Source organism: Papaver somniferum, chromosome 11, assembly GCF_003573695.1.
Source record: "Papaver somniferum cultivar HN1 chromosome 11, ASM357369v1, whole genome shotgun sequence".
Lineage (NCBI taxonomy): Eukaryota > Viridiplantae > Streptophyta > Magnoliopsida > Ranunculales > Papaveraceae > Papaver > Papaver somniferum.
The window spans coordinates 57,373,528-57,398,539 of record NC_039368.1 but is presented as its reverse complement, the minus strand read 5'-3'; the positions used below and the strand labels follow the sequence as shown (position 1 = coordinate 57,398,539).

The window sequence follows — 25,012 nt, the reverse complement described above, 5'->3', positions numbered from 1 at the left end:
TTTTTCTGCCAATTTACGAGCTCTTCCTCTAGGTGGTTGTGACATTGTTTTAGGAGCTGATTGGTTGCACCAACTTGGTGATGTTACTTTTAGCTTCAGTCAGCTGAGCATTTCTTTTCTACATCAAGGCAATCCAATCACCTTTCGGGGTACCTCTTCTAAACCTTATCTGAGTCTCATTAGTGCTTCTTCTTTAAAGAAGTTTATTAAGAGTAATAACCCTACAGTCATTGGCCAATTTTTCTCTATTTCTACTAGCCCTATACTCCAACCACCACCTGCAGTATCTGCTCTTCTAGAAACTTTCTCAGATGTTTTCGCAGAACCTACTGGACTTCCTCCTTCTAGGTCACTTGACCATAAAATTCCACTAAAAACTGGGTCTGACCCAACTTCTCAAAGGCCATATAAGTGCCCTTATGTACATAAGTCTGTAGTGGAGTCCTTAGTCTCTGAAATACTATCCTATGGTGTGATCCAACACAGCCATAGTCCATTTGCTGCTCCTATTCTCCTAGTCAAGAAGAAGGATGGAACTTGGCGTTTCTATGTCGATTATCGTAAACTCAATGACATTATTGTCAAAGATAAATTACCAATTCCTCTTATAGAAGAATTGTTGGATGAATTGAACGGTTCTGTGGTGTTTTCAATGATAGATCTTCGTTCAGGTTACTACCAAATCAGAGTTTATGCACCAGATATTCCAAAGACTTCTTTTCGCACTCATCATGATCACTACGAATTCAGAGTCATGCCATTTTGGTTTACTAATGCCTCTGCAACATTTCAATCCCTCATGAATGAGGTGTTTCAGCCATATCTTCGTAAGTTTGTACTTGTTACACTACAGATGGTTGTAGCCACTTTTTAAGATTATACCCAAAACTCAACTACCGAATGCATGAACTATAATGGATTCATCTTTACTAGGAGGCGTAGTAAATAATGATGCACAATAGGTAATCTCTGATTTGTGCAAGAAAAGAGGATAAAATCATCATCAATTATTATTATATTTCTTATAAAATCTATATTCTAGCTTGTTTTTTGTCCACAAGATGTGATGGGTGGCTAGATTTCAATACATTGGTCGTGACATTCAAAATGGAGCAGTTTTTATATCCAAAGGTAAAATTCTAAAAAGTGACCAAGGCATGATTCAAAAGAGAAAAAGGAAATGTTGTGAATGTCAAATTTTTGTTTTTAGACCCTAGGAATCAAATGTCCTGGCTCCGTCAACGGAGCCGAACATGCTTATATTCAATGCAACACCTTGATTTCACCTTTGACCGCACCACCTTCTTCTATTACATCGTGCAAAATGGAGACTTAGATTCTGGATTACCAATTTTTTTTTTCCTTTTGGGGTGAGTGGATTATCGAACTTGAAAGAGCCTTGAAGTACTATTCCATTATTGGAGATGAGGCTAAAGGACCAATTTTATGGACCTAAAGGAGCCGAGGAGAACACATTGTTTCTGACAGTGCCAGGCAAACCTCCAAACACCTTGGGGCTACAAAAGAAGGCTGAATTGGGGGCCCTGGAAAAATAATTGGGGACCCCTAGCTACATGACAAAAAAGATCATGAAATAGTAATTGGGAGTTATCCCCAACTTTTTTAAATGGCTAAACTACCCTAAATCATTAGTGGTAATTAAGTTAATTAATTGTTAATTAGTTTAATTAGAATAAAATCAGATTTAGGGATAAAATTTTGATAAAAGAAAAATTGTGTTTTTGTATTGTGGAGAGGAAGAAGTTGAGTTTTTGGGGGATTCCAGTAGAGGAATCATATTGCTCAAAATTAAAGAACCAATACTCAAAATGAAGAATCCGAAGGTCAAAACAATCAAGTAAACTTGCTGTACTCTTCAAATTGTATGAATGATGCCCCAAGTGGTCGACTCATGTACACTATGCAACTACTCAGAGTGAGGGTCGTTAAGTCGAGAGGGTAATAAACGAACGACTCTAAGGAGTCGTCAATTACTTGACACAACCTTTGACGACTCAAACCTGCAACTTTTGCAGGTTATGAAAAATCGTCAACCAAGTGTGATATAATTAACGACTCCAGCTAGTTAGGTCAGATAGAGTCTTTAACTTAATATGTTTAGAACCCAACGACTCTAAAACTTTTTACTCTATGAAGATGTTACTCTTAGGGTCGTTAATTAGGCACTCCTATATACTGACGACCCTAGCGAGCCATTTCATAGATCAAGGGTCGGCAGGCAAAATTTATAAAACCAAACGACCCTTCAACATCGTTAACCACTTCAAAAATTTGACATGACGACCCTTCAACATAGTTAACAACTACAACCATTTGACATGACGACCCTTCCTATTTTTTGAACAGAGAACAAATTTTGTATCACATAGAGTCGTTAGTTTCATAAAGGGGTCGTCAAACAAAGAATCGTTAATGCTTTAGAAATATATTGACGACCCTGTTACTATTTTGGACAGAGAGGTGGTTCTGCATAAGACAGAGTCGTTCGTATTTAAAAAGGGTCGTCGAGAAGAATCGTTAACGATTTAGAAATCCCTAGACAACACTATTCTAGGACAGAAAACCAGGTTTAGGGTCGTTATCTACTACACCCTAATGGTTAACGATTTTTCATCAATTTAACATGCATATCAAAAATCGTTAAGCAATAAAAACCGTGGTTAACGACCCTGGAACTGTAACTGCAATTTTGCAGTTGAAAACCTAATTTTTCAATCAACAAATCAAATTAAAACGCAAACCCAACTTAGATTAAGGAGTTTTAGTTTAGTTACGACGATGAATCAGTGATAATTGTTTTCTCTCAGAAGTCGTTAATGGAATAGGAGACAGTAGGAGAGAGGGAGCAGAGGAGAAGAAGAATAGGAAGAGAAGAAGTTACTAGAAAAGGGTAAAATAATTATTTCACCATCATTTTGGAAGTCCCATATATCTTTTGGTGTGAATATAAAATGTGTCCCGGCTCCCAATTAGTTTCCATGACCCCAATTCATCCTTGCTACAAAAGCCATACCTAACCGTATTCTGTCTTGAATCTACCCCAACAAGGCAACTATCCGCACCAAGAAAGTTAGTTCCGCAACTTTTGACAGTCATGCCCATGTTTTCCCCGCTTATTTTCATTGGTCAGTACTCAGTGGCCATTGGTATCATAAGCAAAAATATGCGTGGCCCACCGATTGGTTGGTGACCCGCGGTAGATACCTTACTTCATTCTCCCCTCTAATTAGATCTACTTTCAAAAAGAAGAATTTCTTTCTTTAAGATGAACCCTAGAGTTTAAACGCCTTAACTTTAGCTTGAACCTTGAAGTTATCGATTAAAAAAATCTGATCTATCAAGCAGAAGCTTTTGCTCTTTCTCTTGGAGTGTGGTTACGATGGATTTGATTGAGAAACATGGAATTGAGTTGGTAGGTGTAGCTGTAGCTCTCGTTGCTGTTGGAGCAGCTTACGTTATACTCTCCTCCAAGAAACCAAAAGGTTTGTGATCAGTTATTTTTAAGTTTTTCTGTTTTGACGCATCATTAATTGAATATGATATCCTAAAGTTAGTTTCAGATGAGATTGATCTTCTATTATTGCCTCAAATTCCATTTGGGTTTTAAATTTACTGGAAACACGTTATTGCAAAGGGTAATTTGATAGAGAAGGATTGCGAATATATTAGTTACCAAATCATCAGGCTACATCTAGCATTTTTATTTCTTAAGCAACATATTTTCTTTTTTATTGTTCAATTTCATGTGCAGTAATAAATCTAGTCTAGAATATTGTTTTGGTCTATTCAAGAAACATATTCCTGAATGCTAATCTTTTGTATTAATTGGTAACTTTCAGCTTGCTTAGACCCGGAGAACTTCAGGGAGTTCAAATGTGTTAAACGTACTCAACTTAGTCACAATGTTGCTAAGTTTAAATTTGCACTTCCTACACCTACTTCAGTGTTGGGTCTTCCTATTGGACAACATATTAGTTGCAGGTATAATTCATTTGCTTCTCTAATTTGTATATTTAGACTTTGTTATTGCTAACTGATGCAGTTCATGCATTAAACATTGTAGTACAGTTCTTGATTGCCTTGAATCGGATACAGTTCCTATACATGTAACATATATACATAATAAATTAGTTCGTCTTACTCTCGTTAATTACCATTTCATGAGTAGAGAATCCTATAGACTAGTTCAGTCATGCTGAATATTTCTATTTTTTTTGTTATAGGGGAAAGGATAGCCTCGGCGAAGATGTTATCAAACCTTACACTCCAACTACCTTGGATACAGATGTTGGTCACTTTGAACTAGTTATAAAGGTGTGGGGTTTTCTTTTAACGCACTGCTTGATCATATGCAGGACAACATTCACTTTTGTCTTTCTTTCTATTTAACTTGTTTGTAATCCACTATTTGGTCACCGAACTAGATGTACCCACAAGGAAGGATGTCCCACCATTTCAGGGAGATGCGTGTAGGTGATTACATGGCCGTTAAGGGACCCAAGGTACATTTTCTTTGCATCTTTCAGATGAACAGAGTTAGTATAGTTTGAAATGTGGTCTCACAAATTTAACCAAATCCTGTTGTGGAAAAGCACATGTGATTGATATGCTGCTTCTTGATGCTTCTAGGGACGTTTCAAGTATCAACCTGGCCAGGTTCGAGCTTTTGGGATGCTTGCTGGAGGATCTGGCATTACCCCAATGTTCCAGGTAAAGGATTCATTGATTATTTGAGATATCTGTTCTATCTTGGGGTAACCTTTTTTCTATTAATTCTATATCTGCTTACCATTTAGGTTGCTCGAGCCATATTGGAAAACCCAATTGATAAAACCAATGTACATCTCATTTATGCAAACGTAACCGTTGATGACATCCTTTTGAAGGTAATTTCTTTACATTCTTGATTCTTCTTAGTTTTAATCAGTCTTGATTACACAATTAGTTAGTCAGGTAAGGGGGAAATGAAGATGCTTGAACATGCGAAGTTTCATCCGGTACCTCTAGACTATGTAGCTGGAAACTGATTCGAAGTGTTCTGCATCTAATTTATGCAGGAAGAACTGGAAGGCCTTACTAGTAAATACCCTAATCGCTTCAAGGTGTACTATGTTCTGAATCAGGTATGATATCTTCTCTTTGCCGCATCTCTCTTAAAAAGTGCCAAGGCCTTGCTCATAGATTTAGAACTACTTTATGACAGCAAATGAAGCACACGCTTATGTATGGATCTCATAGTATCAGTCTATTTTGCGTTCTTATTTATTTACATAGCTCTTACACAACTCCTTTTGGTTTATTGCTTGTTCCTTCAGCCTCCTGAAGAATGGAACGGTGGTGTTGGATTTGTATCCAAGGAAATGATTGAGGCCCACTGCCCAGCTCCTGCTTCCGATATCCAGGTTCGGGCATCTTACCTTGTCACAATTTTTGTTTATTGAGTTTGGTTACTCAAATGCTTGCGGATGAGTCTGTCTACCTCTTCTTCTTATTTTTTTCTTCTAGAGAGATTAGATATAACCAAAAAATTTCATCTTATACCGTTCATTCTCTTCGCTGCAGATCTTGAGATGCGGCCCACCACCAATGAACAAAGCCATGGCTGCTCACCTCGAAAGTCTTGGGTACACATCAGAAATGCAATTCCAGTTCTGATCCTCAGTGTTCTCCAAGTTCTGATCTTTAGTTTTCTCTTACATCTATTTGTTCCCCATCTTTATGTGGCTGAAGTTAAGAAGAGACGTTATTTTATTATCTGTGTTCTTTTGGGGGTTTATCTGCATTTCTAGAACGAGTTATGTAAAACATCTGAACTAGTTTTCAGGATTAAACAAAAATAAGTGATTTTTCCTTACTAAACTTTATGACCATTTCACTCCATTCTTAAACTGTACTACCACCCCATGTCTAAATGTCCAAATAGTTGCATCTGAAGAACAATTGCCCCCTTTGCATTAAAATGGATTGTCTGTGTGGCTATTCTTCTGTTTCGTAGGTTCGGGAATGTTTGCTAAATACCCTTTTTCTTTAAATGATTGTCTTTGAAGGTTACTCGCAATTCCCAGTGGTTAAAGTTAAAAACATAATCAAATAACCTCACCACCCTGATATGGTGAACTTGAAAGCTCGCATCAGAGTACAACTTGGATGTGATGGCGAAATGGCAGTGTTCTTTGTTGTTATGCTTCATACTGACTTGATACTGATTTACAAGGTTTCAGTGTTCTCCACCGTCGGCCACTATTTTCTCGTACACTACTTTCAACACTGAGCATCTCATACAGTTCCATTCCAATTTTTTTTTTTTAAGATCTTGGAAATGCAAGTCTAATAATTCTACTTGGGATTGTTTCCAAGTCATATTACACCACCATCCGAATCACTTGACACTTTGGAAAAGAGGGTCGAGCAACAACCGCTTAATGTTGAGATCCTCTGGCAGTTTGATGACACGTTAGAGCAGTCCCCATAAAATTTGCTCTTCTGTTCTTCCTTCCAAAGACTGGTGTGGCAGCTGCACAAGATGGAAAGATGAAAACCTTTACCTCTTCGGTCGAGCCTTAAAAAAGTTGTGAAAAGTTTAAAAGTAAAAGCTTGAAAGTAATCCAGTAGAGAAGGAAAACTTCCCAGTAGAAATGGATAGAATTTCTTAATGGGCCTAACTCCAAGGTTGTCAAAGGTCCAACTTGCCAGTTTTAGCAGTAAAATGAAGGGTATCTGGCCGAGGATAATAGAAAACGGGAAAACCCTTCCAAAACCCTCTGGTCTGGAGATTAAAAATGGCAGTTCCTTCTTCTTGTTCTTCAGCTTCAGTATCTCATCATTTTCTGAATCATTCTTCTTCTCGATGTCTTCCACTAATCTCCTCCTTGAAAGTTCCTTATGATTTGCGCTTTAATGGAATTACTGCCAGAAGAAGAAGAGGTTCCAACATCTCTTTTGCAGTTTCTGCAAAAGCCATTTCCCTTGATACTATAGAAGAGCTCGAAACCGTTAACATCGCTGAAGACGTTACCCAGGTTTGCTTCTCATGTGTTATATTTTGGTGAATTTTCAACTCAATTAGGGTTTTGCTCTCCACAACACCTCTCATTAGTTTTTTCTTCTAATTATCTACATTTTACTAACAATCGGAAACCTTGTTTTACATCAATAGTTAATTGGAAGTACGCCAATGGTTTACCTGAACAAAGTAGTGGAAGGTTGTGTGGCAAATGTAGCTGTGAAGCTTGAATCTATGGAACCTTGCCGAAGTGTTAAAGATAGGTAGTTTTTTTTTTTTCACTTCCTCTTTCATTTATTCAACCCTAGTTTCTCAAAAAACTGGGTAGTTGATGCACACCTGCACATTATAACGGATAAGTATCTTGTTAATTGCTGGTCGTTTGGTTGTCTGGGAAATAATGTGGTTATGTGGGTTGTGCCACATAGGATCAGATGATTATGATTACCATAGTGTTCATTTCTCTCCTCTAGTTAAGTGAGTTGAATCATGGAGTAACCATATGCTATACAAAATCTCAAGTCAGAGCAAAGAATGTCAAAATTTATGAGATTGTGGAGAGTTGATACTTTATTGTATCGACTTTGCTTAAGTTCAATTCCTTCAGGATGGATGGCATAGCAAGCAAATATTATAAACTTAAGTGAATCAAATAAAATAAAGAAAGGGAAGAAGGCAAGATCTTCAAACACAGCCCCTCTCCCGTTGGTCGAGTACCATACGGATCCTTTGTCCTATCTATGTGTCAATCTTTGCAAGCTAGGTAGAACACACAATATGCAGATGGGCAGTTAGGGTACATCTTCCTGGTGGTATCAGTAGTGCCTTTTTTTGCGGATGGGAGCACATCCTGTGAGTGCCGTAGGTGATAATCCAGAAATCCTGAAGAGTAGAAATGGATTGAACCTTCTAAGCTGGAATGATTTGCTTTCTCCTAGTGGGTTAGGAGGGCTCGTCTACTAATGCTTCTTTTCTTAGTAGCCAGGAGCGGGAGCGAGGACGGATTCGAGAATCGTAAATTCCTCAAAAATCAGATTTGAGGAGCGTGTAGGGAACGTAAATTAATCTTTATAGATAGTATATTTAGACTATTAATTTTCCAAATATTTATTCCAGAACTAAGACAAAAAACCTAAAACCTTGGAAATTGTAGGTTGTTAAACTGTGATTAATGTAATAGAGCTACTAGACTAAGGATATGAATGGGAGTTAAGAGTGTTACTGATCACGAGGGTTTAAGAGTGATTGTGTAGGAAGTTGACGCGGAGAATGCGTCCATCAGCACAGTAATAACTAGATAAACATATAGGTTACATTAGATGATGGCAAATATCATACACATAGACACGAAGATATAAGAATATCCTAGATAAAGATATAAGATACGAAGATATGAAAATATGCAGATAAAAGATATGCGAATATACACAGTTGGCACACTTAATAGATGAAGATATGCTTAACGAGTAGTAAGTTCCTTACTCTATGGGAGCGCGTTTCTCTCATGTTAGGAGCGAGCTCCCATCACGAATCTCACTGAGGAGCGCAAAATCGCGGTTCTCTCTGAGATTCGTAAGGACTTTCAACGATCCTGGCTACTAAGCTTCTTTTTTCTTCTTTTAAGTTATTAAGTCTTTGTGGCGCTTGTTTTTTGTACTGAAACTGCTTCCCACGTTCCTACATTGCCATGTTCAAGATAGTCAAGATTGATCAATTCAAATATTATGAAATCAAAGACGAAATATCTGCAATTCATCTGGCAGTCGCCTCACTCATGTACAGCTACTTGCTGCTTACCAAGACCCACCCTCTTCTTCCATTTTCAACAGCTGCTTCCTAACTGTACAGGTTACAACTGAGAAATCTTATCGTTAGCACTGATCTTCTTTCCCCCCGGTTCGCTAAGTTCGAATCCGAAAGCTCTTCTTGAACTTGTTTGTTGACTTTGCAATCTCAGCTTTAGCTTTTCCTCAACATCAAACAGATGTCGATGCCACTTCTTCAGTTGAACCATAGGGATTGGGGAAATGGCTTATTCGAGAACTTGAACAAGAGTCCTTTCTTTGTGTCATTTAGTTCTCGCCTAAAAAGAGAGAAATTTCAGTAACTACCAACTCATGAGCAGGTTGTAAGCTTCCATTTGTTGGGACTTCTTGTGATGAGTTCTTCCTAAGTCACAATCTCGAAATGAGGATAAAGCTCTGCCATCTTTTTTCTTTCTTCTTGAGAGGGATACATATCAGTAGTTACCAATGTGAAACAAGATGTAGGACTGTGTTTGCGGTGGTCCTGTCTATTGGATGAAGTGGTTGCCTTTTTTACGAAATAAAGTTGGTGAAAGCAGCATCGTAAAATCCTGACTGTTTTAAGGGATACAGAGTTGAATGATATGGTAGAACCGTATGTTTGTGAGAGTCCCTTGCATGATATGGTAGAACCGTATGTTTGTGAGAGTCCCTTGAAGGTCTAGAAGTAGTAAAATTAGACCAAGGAGCTGGGTTTGAATTGGATTCGAATACTCAGGTCCCTTGGGAATGCTTCAAGCTCTATTAGAAAAGACAGCACTGTGTCGAGGAAGATCCTTGTCTTGAACATCAAGTGTATGTTTAACCTTTGAGTCTTGGGTGTTTTAGATTTTAGGATCCATTTTCTTTAGTTTGAATTTAAGGAAAGGTCAACATAGAAAAAGGCTGCTTTTATTTCTTCGTTTTTTTCCTAATCTTCGTTCACATTTATTTCAATATTATGTTATTTTAAAATGTTAACAGACAGGGGGTGGTTGTTCCATCCTTGATAATATTCTTTGAACTTCCAAGAATTTATGCGTAAGGAATTGACAAGTTATGTTTTTTTCTTTTTCTTTTTCTCCCATGGCTTACAAAACAGAATTGGATATAGTATGATATCTGACGCCGAAGAAAGTGGATCCATTTCACCAGGGAAGGTGGGCTAGGTTCTTCACCATAACAATGTGTAGTGGTTTTAGTGCGTTATCTCATTGTATCCGGCATGTGGGTTTCGTTTAATTAATTAATTATTATTATTTTTTGGGAGCAGAGTATTTTCGTCGAACCTACTAGTGGAAACACAGGAGTTGGTATCGCTATGGTTGCTGCAACTAAAGGATACAAACTAATTGTAACCATGCCAGCATCCATAAGTGTGGAGAGGCGTATTCTTCTTCGTGCATTGGGAGCAGAGATTATTCTCACTGATCCTTTAAAAGGCATAAAAGGAGCTGTTGATAAAGCTGAAGAAATAGTTGAGAGGACAGCAAATGCTTACATGTTTCAACAGTTCGACAATCCATCTAATACTAAGGTTGCTCCTTTGTTCAGTCTAATCTGTTACGAGTCCTCCATCATTCCCTGTACAATATTTTTGTTTCCTTAAGAACTCACTTGGGTGAAAGGCAGATTCACTATGAAACTACCGGACCAGAAATATGGGAAGATACTATGGGTAGCGTCGACATATTTGTTGCATCAATTGGAACTGGCGGTACTATTACAGGCACAGGGCATTACTTGAAAATGATGAACAAAGATATTAAGGTTTGAATCCTTAATACTTGCTTTTACTAACTTTGTAGTATTCAGTTTTGATATCTTGGCAAGTCTTTGGTCACAACCTGTTCAAGGAAAAAAGACAAGTACGTTATTGTCCTGTGTCACTTGTTACTACTCTCTTCTTGTTGTTTCAATTAAAAATGGAGACATGGGCATAAACCCAAATTATAATTCTAGGGTTAGCGATACTTTTTAGTGATATCTCTGATGTGTCAGTGACTTGGAGGAGTCTGCATACCAAGAATCTTATACTCGATTAGGGTGTAGAAATAACATTGACACGGTTTTAGTACTTCATCTCTTTTTTCGCTGTACTTCATCTCTTTGTCATCTCAGTTCCATCAGGACTCGTGTTTCAGTTTGATTCTTTTACTGCTCTTGTATTTTGATCTTGAGAATTAGCTTATTAGTTTTGTATCATCACATGTTTCTATTTGCCTAGGTAGTCGGAGTAGAACCTGCTGAGACTAGCATAATCTCTGGAGAAAACACTGGTAAGGGACTTTTTTTAGTACAAATTTGTGCTTTAAAATGTTTCTTTAGTGTTGAATTCCTAAATTTCATGTTAGCTTCACTTGAAACATATGTAAAACATTGGTACAGGTTATATACCAAGCATCCTGGACGTCAAACTGCTCGACGAGGTATTAAAGGTAAAAACAGCCATACTTTTCTTTTTTCCTTCTCCGAGCTATTACTGCTTTACTCGCTGTCAGTCATATGGGCATTAAATTTTGTATTACTACTTTCTAATCTTATTTAGCAAATGGATTCGGTACTCATGTGTGTTCGCTCTCATATTTGTCAATCACAAACTTTTAGGTTACCATTGATGAAGCAGTTGAGATGGCTAGAAGATTGGCATTGGAGGAAGGTTTACTGGTAAATAAACACGTGTTCTTGTTTTGTTTCTTAGTCAATCTGAATCAGAAGTGAATAAGTAAATGTTACCTGGTTGAGTCAGATCTACATAACGTTGGGAAATACCCAGAAATCGTTCAATAAAACTCGCAGTACTTATCTGAAATCCAAACTAAACATCACAGCCGTGCTGGTATTTGATAATGTTGAAATGGATGTGACGATTGACCAGACCAGGAGAAATATTATTTCTTGCTCGATTGGGAATTTATTTACTTGAACTATATCGAAGTCCAGAGATAGATATTGTTCCTCTGTTTGACAACATTATTTTTCCTTGATATTGCCAGTAACTACGTACTCAATTGTATTAGATTGGACTTTTTAATATAAACGAATTTCTCTTTCTGCTGTTTTTTGATAATAAGATTTCTTCTTGATATGTACTTAGGTTGGTATATCTTCGGGAGCTGCTGCAGTTGCAGCTGTCAGTATTGCAAAAAGACCCGAAAATGCTGGAAAGCTTATTGCGGTAAGAAAGTTTTCAGTCCAAAATTTTTTCAGTCTTGCATTGCATTTTCTTCTCTGCCTTAACTGGCTTGAGATCTCTTTGAAAATCTTTGGTATCTAATGATGATGATGTTGGATTGAATTGTTGAAGGTTATATTCCCTAGTTTCGGTGAGAGATATATTAGCACTGTCCTTTTCCAATCTATCCATGAAGAAGTCCTGAAAATGCGAGAAAAGTAGGTTTGGAATGCCTCTACCATCTTGGAATTTTCACGTGCTCAAACTCAGAACAGCAACCAATAGTAAATGATCAAGGCTACCCGAAGGACCCAACAAGTTCATGGAGTAATTGACACACATTTCGCTCTATTCTAAATTGTACTGTATGATAGTTCCATGTCCACCAATTTTGTCATAGGAAAAAGCTCAGGAATCGCGTAGTACTGTATCTAACAACCAAAATGCTGAAAGAGAAAAAAATTCAATTTGATTTCTATTCTCTGGGTGTTAATCAAGTTAAGTATATATGTACTGGGTATGGGATCATAATCATGATAAATGATTTTTTTCATCTTCCTTGTTAATCGGAGTTGACAGAAGCTAAGATATAACAAACAAAGCCAAAATCTTCATAAATCGTACGTCAGTTGTAGACCGTAGATACTCACTGTCACTGATCAGATGATGGATTAAAAAGAAGATATTTCAATACGGGCTTGCTGAGATGAGCCCAAGATCTGGGGCCAGAAGTCTTTAATAGACCATCCTTAGCGTTTATGAGCTCTGACTTCTCGAATCTCAAATATATTTTGAAATAATTTGGGGGGAGTTTACCAAATTTTTTTCAATTTTCAATGTATTTTGAGATCCCGCCAAATGAAAATTTTCGCGGCTTATTGAAATTTCGAAATTTTCACTTGAAATGAAAAACAAATAAGGAAAGGGTTTCACTTTGTCTGAAATCTAAATTTCTCAAATCCTGAGTTTGCTTCTCTCTCTATCTCTCTCCCCTCTGATCTTTTATGGAGGCGACCAAAAGGTAAAGAAGAAGAAGATAATTGGGTATTTCTCTTTAGCTGAAACTTCAAATCTCTTGAGCTTAAACTCAGTTTACAGGTACTCTTTGTTTTTGAGCATCGATTGTTCAATAAATCTAGATAATCTCATAGACATTTCTTATCCTGATTTCATTTTCCATTTCGCCTATTTGGGGATTTCTCGTACTCCCGATTAAGATGTCTGAGTTTCAGATCTGACTTTTGGTTGTTCGTAGAATAAAGGGTAATAATTAAAATTAAAATAAAAATCAATATTTTCTTTGGTATGGATTTCAATTGAGTTATTGTTATATCATGTTCTGTAGATTTCCCTTGAAATATAGAAAAATTTCAGCAAAATTATTGGTTTTAGTTTGAGATATAAAATATGGTGAGGGAACAAAGAGTTGAATCCTTCTATAATCGATTACGTGAAGCAGCTTCAGCTTGTCCTCTTTCACCTCTACTAATATTCCCTTCAACATCTGATGTCGATTCACTTTGTGCCCTAAAAATCATTTTCCACGTCCTTGAATCTGATTCTATCCGCTATGCTTGTTACCCAGTTTCATCATTCAAAGAGATAGACAAATATGCAGGTTCTTCTCTTTCTTCATCTGATAAACCTGTTTCTATTCTTCTCATAAATTGGGGATGTCATCGAGATCTTCGTAAGATTCTCTCTCTAGGACCTAAAGCTAAGGTTTTCGTTGTTGATTCACATCGTCCAATTCATCTTCATAATCTTAGTGATTTAAATGATAGAGTAATTGTTCTTTACACTAGAGAAGATGAACAGCAAGCTGATTTGGCTTATGATTTTGATGTTTCTGCGCTATCGAATGCATCTGATTTGAATAGCGATGATGACATTGATGAGGATGGTGATAGTGATGATGAGGATAGTGAGAGTGAGAGCGAGGATGAAAATAACAGTCAAGGTGGTAGGTCTCGTAAACGCAGAAGAGTTTCGGATGATGCAGACTCTGACCCGGTTAAGCTTTTCCGAAAATTGAAGAAGGATTATTATCATTTGGGAACTTTTCATGGAAAGCCTTCAGGGTGTTTGATGTTTGATCTATCTCATTCTCTTAGAAAGAATACAAATGAGTTACTTTGGTTAGCTTGTGTTTCTTTAACTGATCAGTTTGTGCACGAAAGACTGACTAATGAAAGATACCAAGCTGGAGTGATGGAGCTTGAGCAACATATCAATGACTCGGGTAATCTGGAGGCAATTACTTCAGTGACACTAAAAGATGGGACGAAGATCAGGGCACCGGATTCTGCCAGAATTGCTTATGAAGATGAACCAAGACTGATGCTACTAAGGGAATGGAATCTGTTTGATTCAATGCTGTGTTCATCCTACATTGCACCCAAACTGAAGACTTGGAGCGACAACGGATTGAAGAAACTTCAACTTCTTTTGGCTCGGATGGGATTCGCTCTTGTGGATTGCCAGCAAAAGTTTCAGTATATGAACCTCGAAGTAAAGAAGAAAATGAAAGATGAATTCGAACGTTTCCTACCTGAATATGGACTTAATGAAATCTACTATAGAAGCTTCTTACGGTTGCACGGCTATAGTTCTAAGGTATCTGCTGCTGATGTGGTGTATGGAGTTACTTCACTGCTTGAATCATTCGTACAATCAGATGGGTCTTGTGCTTCTAATCAGTTTGGTGTTGCTTATGACGCCTTATCCTTGAACAATCTTACTACATTGAGGAAGGGGATGCAAGGCGCAATTAGGGTACAGCGGGCAATTCTTAGGCAAGGAAGAGCAGCTATCACCAAGAGCGGCTCGATAAGAAGTGGCAGAAAATTCAGATGGGTAAAGCTAGAAGATGCTGCAGACACAAAGTTATTGGGATATCCTCAGGCATTAACCAAGTTTTGTTATTTCTTAATGGATGCTTTGAGGGAGAAGGGAGCAAAAATGAAACCCCTGATTTGTGCTTGCTTAGCACAAGAACCCAACAAGGTTTTGATAGTCGGTGTTTGTGGGAAACCAAGGCTTGGGGCAGTACAGGGAAATGCATTTGGGGTTGCGTTTAGGGCTGCAGCTGAGGAGATTGGAGCAGATTTCTTTCATGAATTGTTTGAGTCTTCATGGATTGTTTTAGATACTAAGTTTGTTAATTCTTTTATGATTAGGCTAACTGAAAAGCTCTGATAATGTTGGGTTTTCAATTTGCGAAGTGTTGCAGTTTAGTTGAATTTCAGGTTTCATATAATATACGAATATCTTCCTGAATGTAAGGTATGTTTATTCATCTTTACATCTTGATATCATTTTATTGCTCTTTGGAATCTCTGTTTAGACTTGGGCCTACTATGCTGTAACTGGCTGTTCTCGAGCAAGAGCATGTTAGAAGTGGAACAATTTATATAATGTAGAATTCGTTTAAGATGCAGTAATGAAATATTGTCCTGGTACTGCTCATATGAACCCAGTCTTCCATGTTAAGTGTCTACGGGAGCACTAGGATGTGAACTTGTTTGGTGCTGCAGCACCTTGAAGATCCCTTTATTTTCCACTTGGTTGTTCATTCATAAGGCTTGCTTATTTATCCATCATAGGTTAAAACCGTTGTTCCTGGAACAATTCTATTTATAATATCTGGTAGTATTTCGTAAATAAATTGACCTACTCTTAACATTTTAGATATTTACCATCTGTACCTTCTGCCAGCATCATCAAGCCTACTGAGTTTGGGGCCTTTGATTACTTCAAAAGTTTGTAGGGTGTTTGTTTAGTTGGATTTCTGATGGCAACTGAACTGAGTCCTAAAACATGACCCATGACCATGCAGATAACTGTTACAAATAATGATTGATACCCCCTCTTTCTTGAGCCAACTGAAGGTTTACTTTCTGTTAACTTCAGTATGGATTAAGCTACAATAATGTGTTCGAAGTCTAAACCATTTCATTTGTCTTATTCTGTTTAGGCAGGTCAATGTGGTGATAGCTTCAAGTTAGTGCTGCAACACCACCATAATTGGTCTTTTTACTCTTGACAGTTCTCTTACATCCATAGTTTTCTATCACACAGTTCCAAAACTTGTCTTATTTTGTTATTGGATACCGTTACCAGTATTAATATATTATTATAGTGAATTTCTTAGATACAATTTGTATTACCCCGTTAAAGATTTCGTCTTAGCAACTCCATTTTCATACTTGTCCTATATACAAACCAATGTTTGTTACGTTTGGCTGGAGCTGCACAAAACCCGGTCTATTTTACTTGTACCGGTCAGGAATCGAAAAAATCGGTTCGGAACCGAACCGGAGCCGGAGTAGACGGGATAGGGACTGGGAATGGATTTCAGAACCGGTTGTATATGAATACAGGTACCGGTTCTAACCTTATTCCCGGCAGAACCAGACCCAAAAACCCGGTGTATAATAACCGTCCAGATTAGAGAATCCTAGCCACTGATGCTAGGTATTCATAGCATCTTACAATCTATCGAACAGAACTCATTCACTCGTTCTTTCTTTCATTCACTCTTTCTACTTGCCTCTTTTTCTTGTTTTCTCAACTGAAGGATGAAGAACAATCCATGGTTCACGTATTTTTAACCAGAATCACCACCACCACCACCTTCTTCTTCACCACTACTGTGCGAGGTGAAATTGTTGTTGTGAATTAAAAAGAAGCAGTTGATCTGATCATCAACACCACCTTCTTCTTCACCATCACCATCACTTACCAGTTACCATCAACGAAGAAAGTCAGTTACTGATTTACTTCTCTTGAATATTCAATCAACAACAAGTCAAGGTAAAAATTAATTCATCTGATTTAGAGTTTGTTCAGTTAATTGCATGTCTATTTAAATTGTTCAATTGATTTTAAATCTATGATCACTTCTTCTTCTTCACCATCTCTAATCGCATGTTAGGGTTTCTGATTCTATTTCTGGGAGATTTGGGGTTTGTTGATGTTGGCTTGTTGCTGCAATGGAAGAATGATGTTGTTGTGTATGGAATTGAAGGGTTTGGCTACGAATTTGAAGTCAAGAAAGAAATACAGGTTGGGTTGTGTATGAAATTGAAATTTGATTCAGGTGGAGATGAATTTGTGGTGTTCATGAGATGAGGATAGATGGGTTTGTGCTCTAATGGATTGATTAATTACTGTAATGGATTTTGTTATCTCTTGATCTTGTTGAATACACATAAAAGTGTGAATTTATTTCATTGTGATTCAGTACTTGATCAAAATCATCTCTTAAATTGATTAATCACTGTAATGGATTTGGAATTTGGACTTTTTTTTTGAGTATCAATGAGTTTAGTTGGAGACATAACTGTAGTGGGTAAAAACCCGGTATCGACTTGTACCGGACCGGTGTTACAAGTACAGGTACAGGTCCAGGTACATGTACAGGTACCCGTCCTCAAAATGAAAACCCGGTCAACTCCAGGTACAGGTACCGGGTTCATACGAAACCCGGAATGTACCATCCCATGTGCAGCCCTACGTTTGGCCTTTTATGTACGTTAAAAATACTAGAACCCCCCTACTATATGGGTTCAATATATAGAATCCCCACAAAATGGATCCTTCACTATCAACTCATACTTTCAGTTTTTGATATTTCCAGGCCCAGAACTTTAGAATTCAAGGCTTGGTAATAAAGTTTAAGGTTTGGGGGAAATTAGTAATATCAAAATTTCCCTTTAATATAAATATGTAATAAAACTACATAGAGATTATCTTTTCAGTTTCATTTTCTTTTTCACTTCCTCTCTCTCATTTTCTTTGGCTCTCTCTCAGATGAAGAAACAGAACCAGAAGAGACGATTTCTAAGCGAAATATTCATTTAGAAAATGATTTCAAAACCTAGATCTAAGTTTTACAACCAAAGATATTGATTATCTAAACATAAATTCGACATCAACATCTTTTGTTCATCGGAGATTCAGTGGAAATCAATAGAAAATGAGTGATAATCATCAACAACAACAATTTAATCTGAAGATTCTCCTAGAAAATCAAATGAACAGGTAGTGTTTCAGTTCAATCGGTTGATTTAATTCTTAATTTCGATTTTTATTTTCTACAAAATCATTTGAGAAACTTTAATAGTTTGATTTCAGTTCAAATCTATTACTGAAATCATAAGCAGAGTTAGATCTGTTATAATCTCACCTCAATTTACTTTTGAGAGAAAATTTTCAAAGAATTTTCAAAGAAAAATTTCTAGGGTTCTTGAACGAAAATCGATTTATCTTTTAATCTCTTATCTTGATCGAATATCGGTTTTCAGATTCGAAATCTGTGAATCATTATCTGTTTTACCCATTTATTTGATACGAATTTCATTTAGTTTGATTTTCGAACTGATTTGAGCTCATCTTTGGTGGATTTTGTTCTTGGCAGATTGTTTGAAGTTCAATCCTTGTCCTGAAGATGAAGTGTTAATCAATGAAGATACCTGTAACCGTACGGTTGAATCTAAGAAATTTCAACAACGATTTCGACAGAAACTCAGTGAAATTAGATAAGTTTCTTTGAACTTCTTTACGGTTCATGTGATTGATGGATAAAACTTGTAGAACAGGAAGATAAAATATGTGTGAACTTTTTTTTTTAATGTGAATAGGATTTGAAAGTATGATTTGTTTTAGTGTTTTATGGGTTTATTTTTTGAAATATGTGTATTATTGCAGTTCTGAAATAATTTTCCAACTCTCACATTCAAAAAGACATGTAGTTGGTTTGACTGTAAAGTAAACAAATTGATATGTGAAGTAATGGTGATCTTTAACTTGTATTATCTCTTATTTGCAGAGGGAAGTTCACTGGCACCGGTAAATATAAGAGAAAATGCCTGGAAACAAGATTCCTTGGTAACCAAAATTCTACTGAAATATCCATATTGTTGTGTATCTTCTAGTTAACAAACTAGAAGTTACACAGGCTAAATATATGTGTAATTTCTAATTACACATGCTAATTAGATGTGTAACTTTTATTTACACATACTGACTGAATGTGCATTTTTTCACAGAATCATTTAAATCACTCTCAGACGATAGCCAGAATCTCTTTGTTCGACTATTTACTTGAAAATGTTGCATTCTTTCCATTAATGTTGCATTCTTTTCATTCTGGTTCGATTTTAGTTTGCTTATCTTGAGTCTTGGCCTACAAATATGTTGTTTGATTAAAGAATTTGTGGTGGTGTTGATGGTGGAGGCGCAAGTACAGGTTTTGGAGGAGGATAAGGAGGCAATGGTGGTAGTGCATCATGTTTGGAGGATAATTCGGATTTGGAGTTAGTGGTAATGTTTTGGTATGAAGCTGTGAGGTTTGCTATGGATGCTGGAGTTGTACTGGACACTGTAAGTTGGATCTACTTTACATTCTGCTTGTATTGGATTTTTTTTTTATTTTTTATGTTGGTAGTCATGATCTTGCTAGAAAATGTGTGAACAATAGTAAGTTGATACTAGTTCTTCAGGTCGACTATTTATTGGTTTCAAATGCCAAATAGCTTTTAGCATTTGTTGAAGTAAGTGTAGGAGCAACTAGTGAAACTACAGAAATGATCAACTTGTTGTTAACGCTTATAAACTATTAGCTTTTAGTACTATGCCTTCAGACTTTACGAGTACGCAATGATAATTGGATGTGTAGATACTACTTACACATGCTAATTATATGTGTAAAAGTTTGAGTGAACCAGAAATGATGAGAAGTTCTGTTTATTAGTTGCATGTAAAAATTAAGTAGATGCATTCAGATTGAGTTTGTGATTTTATGAGGTGAAATTGCAAAGTGTTGTAACTATCCTATTGAGTTTGTGATTGTAGAAGGTGTTGGTGGTGGAGGTGCAGGTGCAGGTTTTAGAGGAGGATTTGGATCTAGTGATGGTGCAGGACAATGTAAGTATAGTCAATTTTTTGTTTAACTTCCATTAAACTATGAACCGATAATTACATACAGTTAAAATTCTAAGCTTGTGAATCTAAGGAAGGTTTTTGTTTTGGTTTCAAATGATTTTGGTAGATTTTGTATGCACGTGCTTATATGTACGAGCTCTATTTAGAGTTGATTTCACTGGTTAAAGGGGAACTTGTTAATTTCCAGGTAACTTCATCTTTTCAGTGTTATCTTGCTATGAATACGTCCGTTTTGTAGCATGCTTATTTGACTTAGTTAGTTGATTCGATGTCCCTGCAGCAAAAAATTGCACAGATCTTTCAGGTGTGATAAAAAACAGTTGAGTTCGTGTTGCAGTCTACGTGGCTAATCAAGGTAACAGCAAAACAACACATCACACTTGGCTAAATTAACTTTATCCATTTTTTCGTGATCGATTACCCTCTCTTAGTGTATGTATGTATCTGATGTTTTGCTCTTGACTGAGCCAAAAAACTCACTCTGCTTTAGGTAACTTAGGATTGAAAGTTTATGAAAAATGACATATGCCATATGCATCTACTCTTAGTTACTATAGTATGATACATGTGTAACTGAAATTTACACAAGTCAGATGCATGTATAGCCGAAAGTTACAAAAGTCAGATGACTGTGTAACCGAAAGTTACACTAGTAAGATGCATGTGTAACCGAAAGTTACACTAGTAAGTATGAGCTGAGATCTCTGCAAGGCTCTCGTGAACATCTGTTAAATGATATATAAGTGTAATGTACTCATATAATATAAGTATTCATTATCTTCCTGTTTAAGGGAGAAAACAGTTTCTGCGGATTTTGGTAATTTAGGATGTGTGGGTGAGAAACGAGTCTAAACCCTAAACAATGTACTGCAAGAGGGTAGTTTGATTCGAGAGATCAATCTGTACAAATCCGTGCTAAACCAAGAAATGGCCGTTTCAGACTTACTTCGGTCACAAAGTGAAGGAGAAGGGTTGGTCTTGGGGAGGGAAGCGAAGAGAGTGTTGAGACCAGAATAGTTGATTCTGGAAGAGTAGTTGTTTGACGACTTTTATCAGAAAGTGAAATGCTAGCAGATTGGAAAGCTAACAAGTGATTTTTGAGTGTTGTATGCTTCTGACCAAAAACTTGTCTTTGGTGGAAATATGTGAGACCTATTTATACAAGTCGCTACGAAACGTACCCTGGTCTCGTAAGAAGTGGAAATGGTTAAGTCAATGGAAGAAAATGGTAACGGGTAACACCTGGAATTGATGTTTCCATAATGAAGGAAACGTTTCACCATTACTCTTTGTATTTACTAACCGCCTCACCCTTATGACACTTTCCTGTAACGGACGTAGTGTACGCCGCACGCTGTAAACCGCTAGACCAATACCCTGATGAGCATCCCCAGTTTGTGACATGTTTTGATGTCTCGAGTGTTTTCGTGGAAAACGTGTAGCATGTTGCTATGTGTGGCGTGGCCAAAGGATTTGGCGTTTGTAGCCAAGTTGGTGCCGTGACCAAAGAATAAGCATCGTAGCCAGGTTGGTGCCGTGACCAGAGAGTTAACATCGCAGCCAAGTTGGTGCCGTGACCAAGAGTTAGCATCACAGCCAAGACATTTCCACGATTCTTTTGGTGGCAGGTTTGTACGGATGAGATCTTCATCTCAGGAGGGAGGGTAGCCGTAGATTATTGCAACCCTTTGTTTGGCAACCAGCAGCACGGTTGCAGTGCTTGCATGCTCTTGGCACGACCAAATTAGGGTTTTGGCATCGTGGCCAAGAATTGGCGCCACGGCCAAGAGATTTCCACAAATCGTTTGGTGGCAAGTTTGTATGGCTCAGATTCGTGTCTCAGGAGGAAGGGTGGTCGCGGATTGTTGCAACCCTTCGTTTGCATCCAGTGGCATGGTTTAGGCGCGGCCAAGCTAGGATTCTGGCGTAGTTTAGGCGCGACCAAAATTAGGGCTTGGCATTGGGCCAAAAGTTGGCATGCGTTCGGTGGAAAGCTTGTACGGCTTAGATTTGCATCTCAGGAGGAAGGGTGGCCGTTGATTTTTGCAACCCTTCGTTTGCAACCATTGGCATGGCTTAGGCGCGGCCGAGCTAGGATTTTGGCGTAGTTTAGGCGCGTCCAAAACTAGGGTTTTGGCATATTTTAGGCGCGTCTAAAATTAGGGCTTGGCATTGGGCCAAAAGTTGCCATGCGTTCAGTGGCAAGCTTGTACGGCTGAGATTTACATCTTAGGAGGAAGGGTGGCCATTGATTGTTGCAACCCTTCTTTTGGCAGCCAGTGACATGTGGTAGGGCCGACATGGCTTTGACATGTTTTAGGCGGCCAAAATTAGGGTTTTGGAAAAACCTTGATGTTTGGCCTTGGGCCGGAAGTTTCCATGTGTTAGGTGGCGAACTTGGACGACTGAGATATGCATATCAGATGGAAGGGTAGCCGTTGATTATTGCAACCCTTCGTTTGGCAGCCAGCGGTATGTGGTAGGGCCGGCATGGCTTTGGCATATTTTAGGCGCGACCAAAATTAGGGTTTTGGCAAAACCGTGATGTTTGGCCTTGGCCGGAAGTTGCCATGCGTTAGGTAGCGAACTTGGACGACTGAGATCTGCATCTCAGATGGAAGGGTAGCCGTTGATTGTTGCAACCCTTCGTTTGGCAGGCAGCGGGATGTGGCAGGGCCGGCATGGCTTTGGCATAGAGATGTGGATGGCATGGTATGCCATTGGCACTGTGGCGTGTCTGGCATGCCTTGGCGCGGAGATGTGGCTGGCATGGCATGCCATTGGCACAGTGGTGCGGCTGGCATGGTTGGCATGCCTTTGGCGCGGAGATATGGTTGGCATGGTTGGCATGCCTTTGGCGCGGAGATGTGGCTGGCATGGCATACCATTGGCACGGTGGTGCGTCTGGCATGGTTGGCATGCCTTTGGCGCGGAGATATGGCTATCAGGGTTTAGCGTGTCGAAACCCTAGTTTAAATATGTGGCACGCGTGATTGCCACGTTTGGCTAGCATGCGCGACTGACATGTGGAGAGATAATGCCAGTTAGTACCGAGGGCTCTGCCGTGGAGCATGGCATTTACATAAAAAAAAAGGTACCCCGGTAATTTTACGCAGACATGTTGAATGGTTTAATAAATGTGCTAGTGGCGACATTATTACTCAAGTGTGACGTCTCTGTCTGACTAAGGTTTTATGATTTTAACCCTAAGCTAAAAACCACCATCAACATTAAGTCCCCTGCTTAGCTGAGAACAGGGGCCATGTTGCGAGGTAAGCATGAGATGGTGACAGACGAGGACAAAATCGAAACGACAAGTCATGAAGATCCGGCTAACCTTTTTCGAGAGGTAAAGAGAATCCACAACTCTTGCGTTGGCGGCTTTGCGTAATCTCGGCCATGGTATGTTGGCATCAGTGCTGCGTCTTTGTCTACTTGTCGACAGAGGCGGCATTGCAATTTGGTCCGTGAGACGGGGCTCTGGTTAGCCATAGAAAGGTGAACAGTGCTGCTGGCTAGGGCGCGGGGTGGCAGAGATGGCCGCTGGCTGGGACGCAGGCAGTTGGCGTCATCTTGGCTTGGAGCCGCTGGCATCGTGCGGCTTGGAATGGAGCGCTGGAAGTGTGCGGCTTGGAATGGAGCCGCTGGCATGGTACGGCTTGGAATGGAGCCGCTGGCGCTGGATACTGTCTTTGGTCCGCGGAACGGTGGAAACTGGTTTCGGAAATTCGGCTACCAAACGGCGGTAATGGCACTGGAACTTCAGCAACCAAACGGTGGTGACATCGCCTGGCAAGTTTGTCTAAATTAGGGTTTGGCATGCCGAAACCCTAATTAACGCCTCTTACTAAAATCGTTTTAGAATTCTCGTGCGAACTCGGATTTTGACTGTCCGCCCCTCCATTTCGATCGGAAAAGAATTTCCTACCTCCACACGATATTTAGGTTTCGATCCCCTTTAGGAGGTGAAAACAGTCCGACAGTAAAACTTAGGAAGAATTCAGGAGGGATGTTGCGGGCCCGAGGTGGCATAGTCGCGCCTAGTCATTTATTCCCGTTCATGGAGAAAGAAGGAATCTTGATTCTGTTCAAACTCTAGAAACTCCGTCCGCATGAAAATAGGTATCGACCCTCTTTTGTTTTCTGTTGCTCGTCTGGATCCGTGCTTTCATCTTGGAGATTGTGGTTGCGTTGTCAGTCCATCCTTGACTTTAGGTTGTTCAGTGTCCGGACCTTTTGATCGCGATGGTGATATGTTGTGGATGATTGTATGGTAGAAATATTCTGAAGCCACATGATGAAATAGATGAGTTGGGAGACATTCTGTTGCCGATGTGCTGCTATCAAGTCTTCAAGGACTTTGTTCCAAGAGACATCCTTCAAACCAGCTTCTGAATCTTGGAATATCGTATGGAATGGGATACGGTGAGCAGTCCCCAGTTATATTTCTGTTAGATCCAATGGCATGGCCGAATATGTGAATGTATCTTTGTGGCGTGCTTTTGGAGTCTTCGATGCACATGTACGGCTTCATGTTGAGAAATTCCCGCGGCTCGTAAAACTTCGGCAGTGATGATGTTGAAATCAGAAATAACCAGGTTGAGGGGGGTGAAAGCGTCTCATGCTGGTAGTACCCATGTGTAGCATACGTTCATTGCATCGCCTTGAATCCATGTCCACGGGATTTGGTACAATCTTATTGTACTCTTCTGGATGTGACGCTGGGATGCTCAGGATATCACATGAACGAAATATTCTGGATAGCTAAGAGGTAGATATGAGAGAGTTATGTTTTTTATCGTGGCTCCCTCTGTTTCTTCAAGAAAATGTTTCAGCCGCGTCTCTGGAGTTATCTCATGAGTCTTTAATGATCGTCGGGATGGACTGCGTTGAGCAGTCCCCAATCGCATTTTCTTTAGTTTCTGAAGCTGTCTTCCTCTGAGCAGGCTTGGGATCCACCGCGGCCTCATAAAGTGTTGAAGGCGTCTTCTAGACAGAGAGGTGATGATATTCTTGCGCTACACCCTTGAAGGGTAGATGACCTTGTTGTGGCTATGGCCTTTTGGTTGACTGTGTCTTGTG

At 38.8% G+C, this 25,012-nt stretch overlaps 3 protein-coding genes across 4 annotated transcripts; all 3 read left to right on the top strand.

Annotated features, from left to right (window-relative positions):
• Window positions 1-3,249: 3,249 nt before the first annotated feature.
• LOC113321749 (NADH--cytochrome b5 reductase 1-like) lies at window positions 3,250-5,898 on the top strand. Its single transcript, XM_026569658.1, has 9 exons — window positions 3,250-3,503; window positions 3,861-4,002; window positions 4,245-4,335; window positions 4,446-4,523; window positions 4,651-4,731; window positions 4,818-4,907; window positions 5,079-5,144; window positions 5,337-5,423; window positions 5,584-5,898. Exons 1-9 carry the CDS (start codon window positions 3,401-3,403, stop codon window positions 5,674-5,676), a joined length of 831 nt encoding a protein of 276 aa, XP_026425443.1. The 5' UTR covers window positions 3,250-3,400; the 3' UTR covers window positions 5,677-5,898.
• Window positions 5,899-6,737: 839 nt separating this feature from the next.
• On the top strand, window positions 6,738-12,485 carry LOC113321748 (probable S-sulfocysteine synthase, chloroplastic). Of its 2 annotated transcripts, XM_026569657.1 has the most exons (10): window positions 6,738-7,040; window positions 7,178-7,287; window positions 9,911-9,968; window positions 10,082-10,345; window positions 10,441-10,578; window positions 11,036-11,087; window positions 11,197-11,246; window positions 11,416-11,475; window positions 11,906-11,986; window positions 12,116-12,485. In XM_026569657.1, the coding sequence occupies exons 1-10, from the start codon at window positions 6,801-6,803 to the stop codon at window positions 12,203-12,205; spliced, it is 1,143 nt and encodes a 380-aa protein (XP_026425442.1). In that variant the 5' UTR covers window positions 6,738-6,800; the 3' UTR covers window positions 12,206-12,485. The 2 variants fall into 2 exon arrangements, 1 of the variants encoding a protein (XP_026425442.1); XR_003346868.1 differs by lacking the exons at window positions 11,906-11,986; window positions 12,116-12,485 and having other exon boundaries at window positions 11,040-11,087; window positions 11,416-11,467.
• A 400-nt stretch (window positions 12,486-12,885) lies between these two features.
• Window positions 12,886-15,262, top strand: LOC113320461 (cell division control protein 45 homolog). Its single transcript, XM_026568372.1, has one exon. The coding sequence runs from the start codon at window positions 13,391-13,393 to the stop codon at window positions 15,179-15,181; it is 1,791 nt and encodes a 596-aa protein (XP_026424157.1). The 5' UTR covers window positions 12,886-13,390; the 3' UTR covers window positions 15,182-15,262.
• Window positions 15,263-25,012: the final 9,750 nt, after the last annotated feature.

Coding starts and splice junctions, on each gene's coding strand:
- LOC113321749 (XM_026569658.1), top strand. CDS start 3,401: ATGGATTTGATTGAGAAACATGGAATTGAGTTGGTAGGTGTAGCTGTA. Junction 3,504..3,860: donor CTCCTCCAAGAAACCAAAAG/GTTTGTGATCAG, acceptor GGTAACTTTCAG/CTTGCTTAGACCCGGAGAAC. Junction 5,424..5,583: donor CTCCTGCTTCCGATATCCAG/GTTCGGGCATCT, acceptor TCTTCGCTGCAG/ATCTTGAGATGCGGCCCACC.
- LOC113321748 (XM_026569657.1), top strand. CDS start 6,801: ATGGCAGTTCCTTCTTCTTGTTCTTCAGCTTCAGTATCTCATCATTTT. Junction 7,288..9,910: donor TGCCGAAGTGTTAAAGATAG/GTAGTTTTTTTT, acceptor CTTACAAAACAG/AATTGGATATAGTATGATAT. Junction 11,987..12,115: donor ATGCTGGAAAGCTTATTGCG/GTAAGAAAGTTT, acceptor GAATTGTTGAAG/GTTATATTCCCTAGTTTCGG.
- LOC113320461 (XM_026568372.1), top strand. CDS start 13,391: ATGGTGAGGGAACAAAGAGTTGAATCCTTCTATAATCGATTACGTGAA.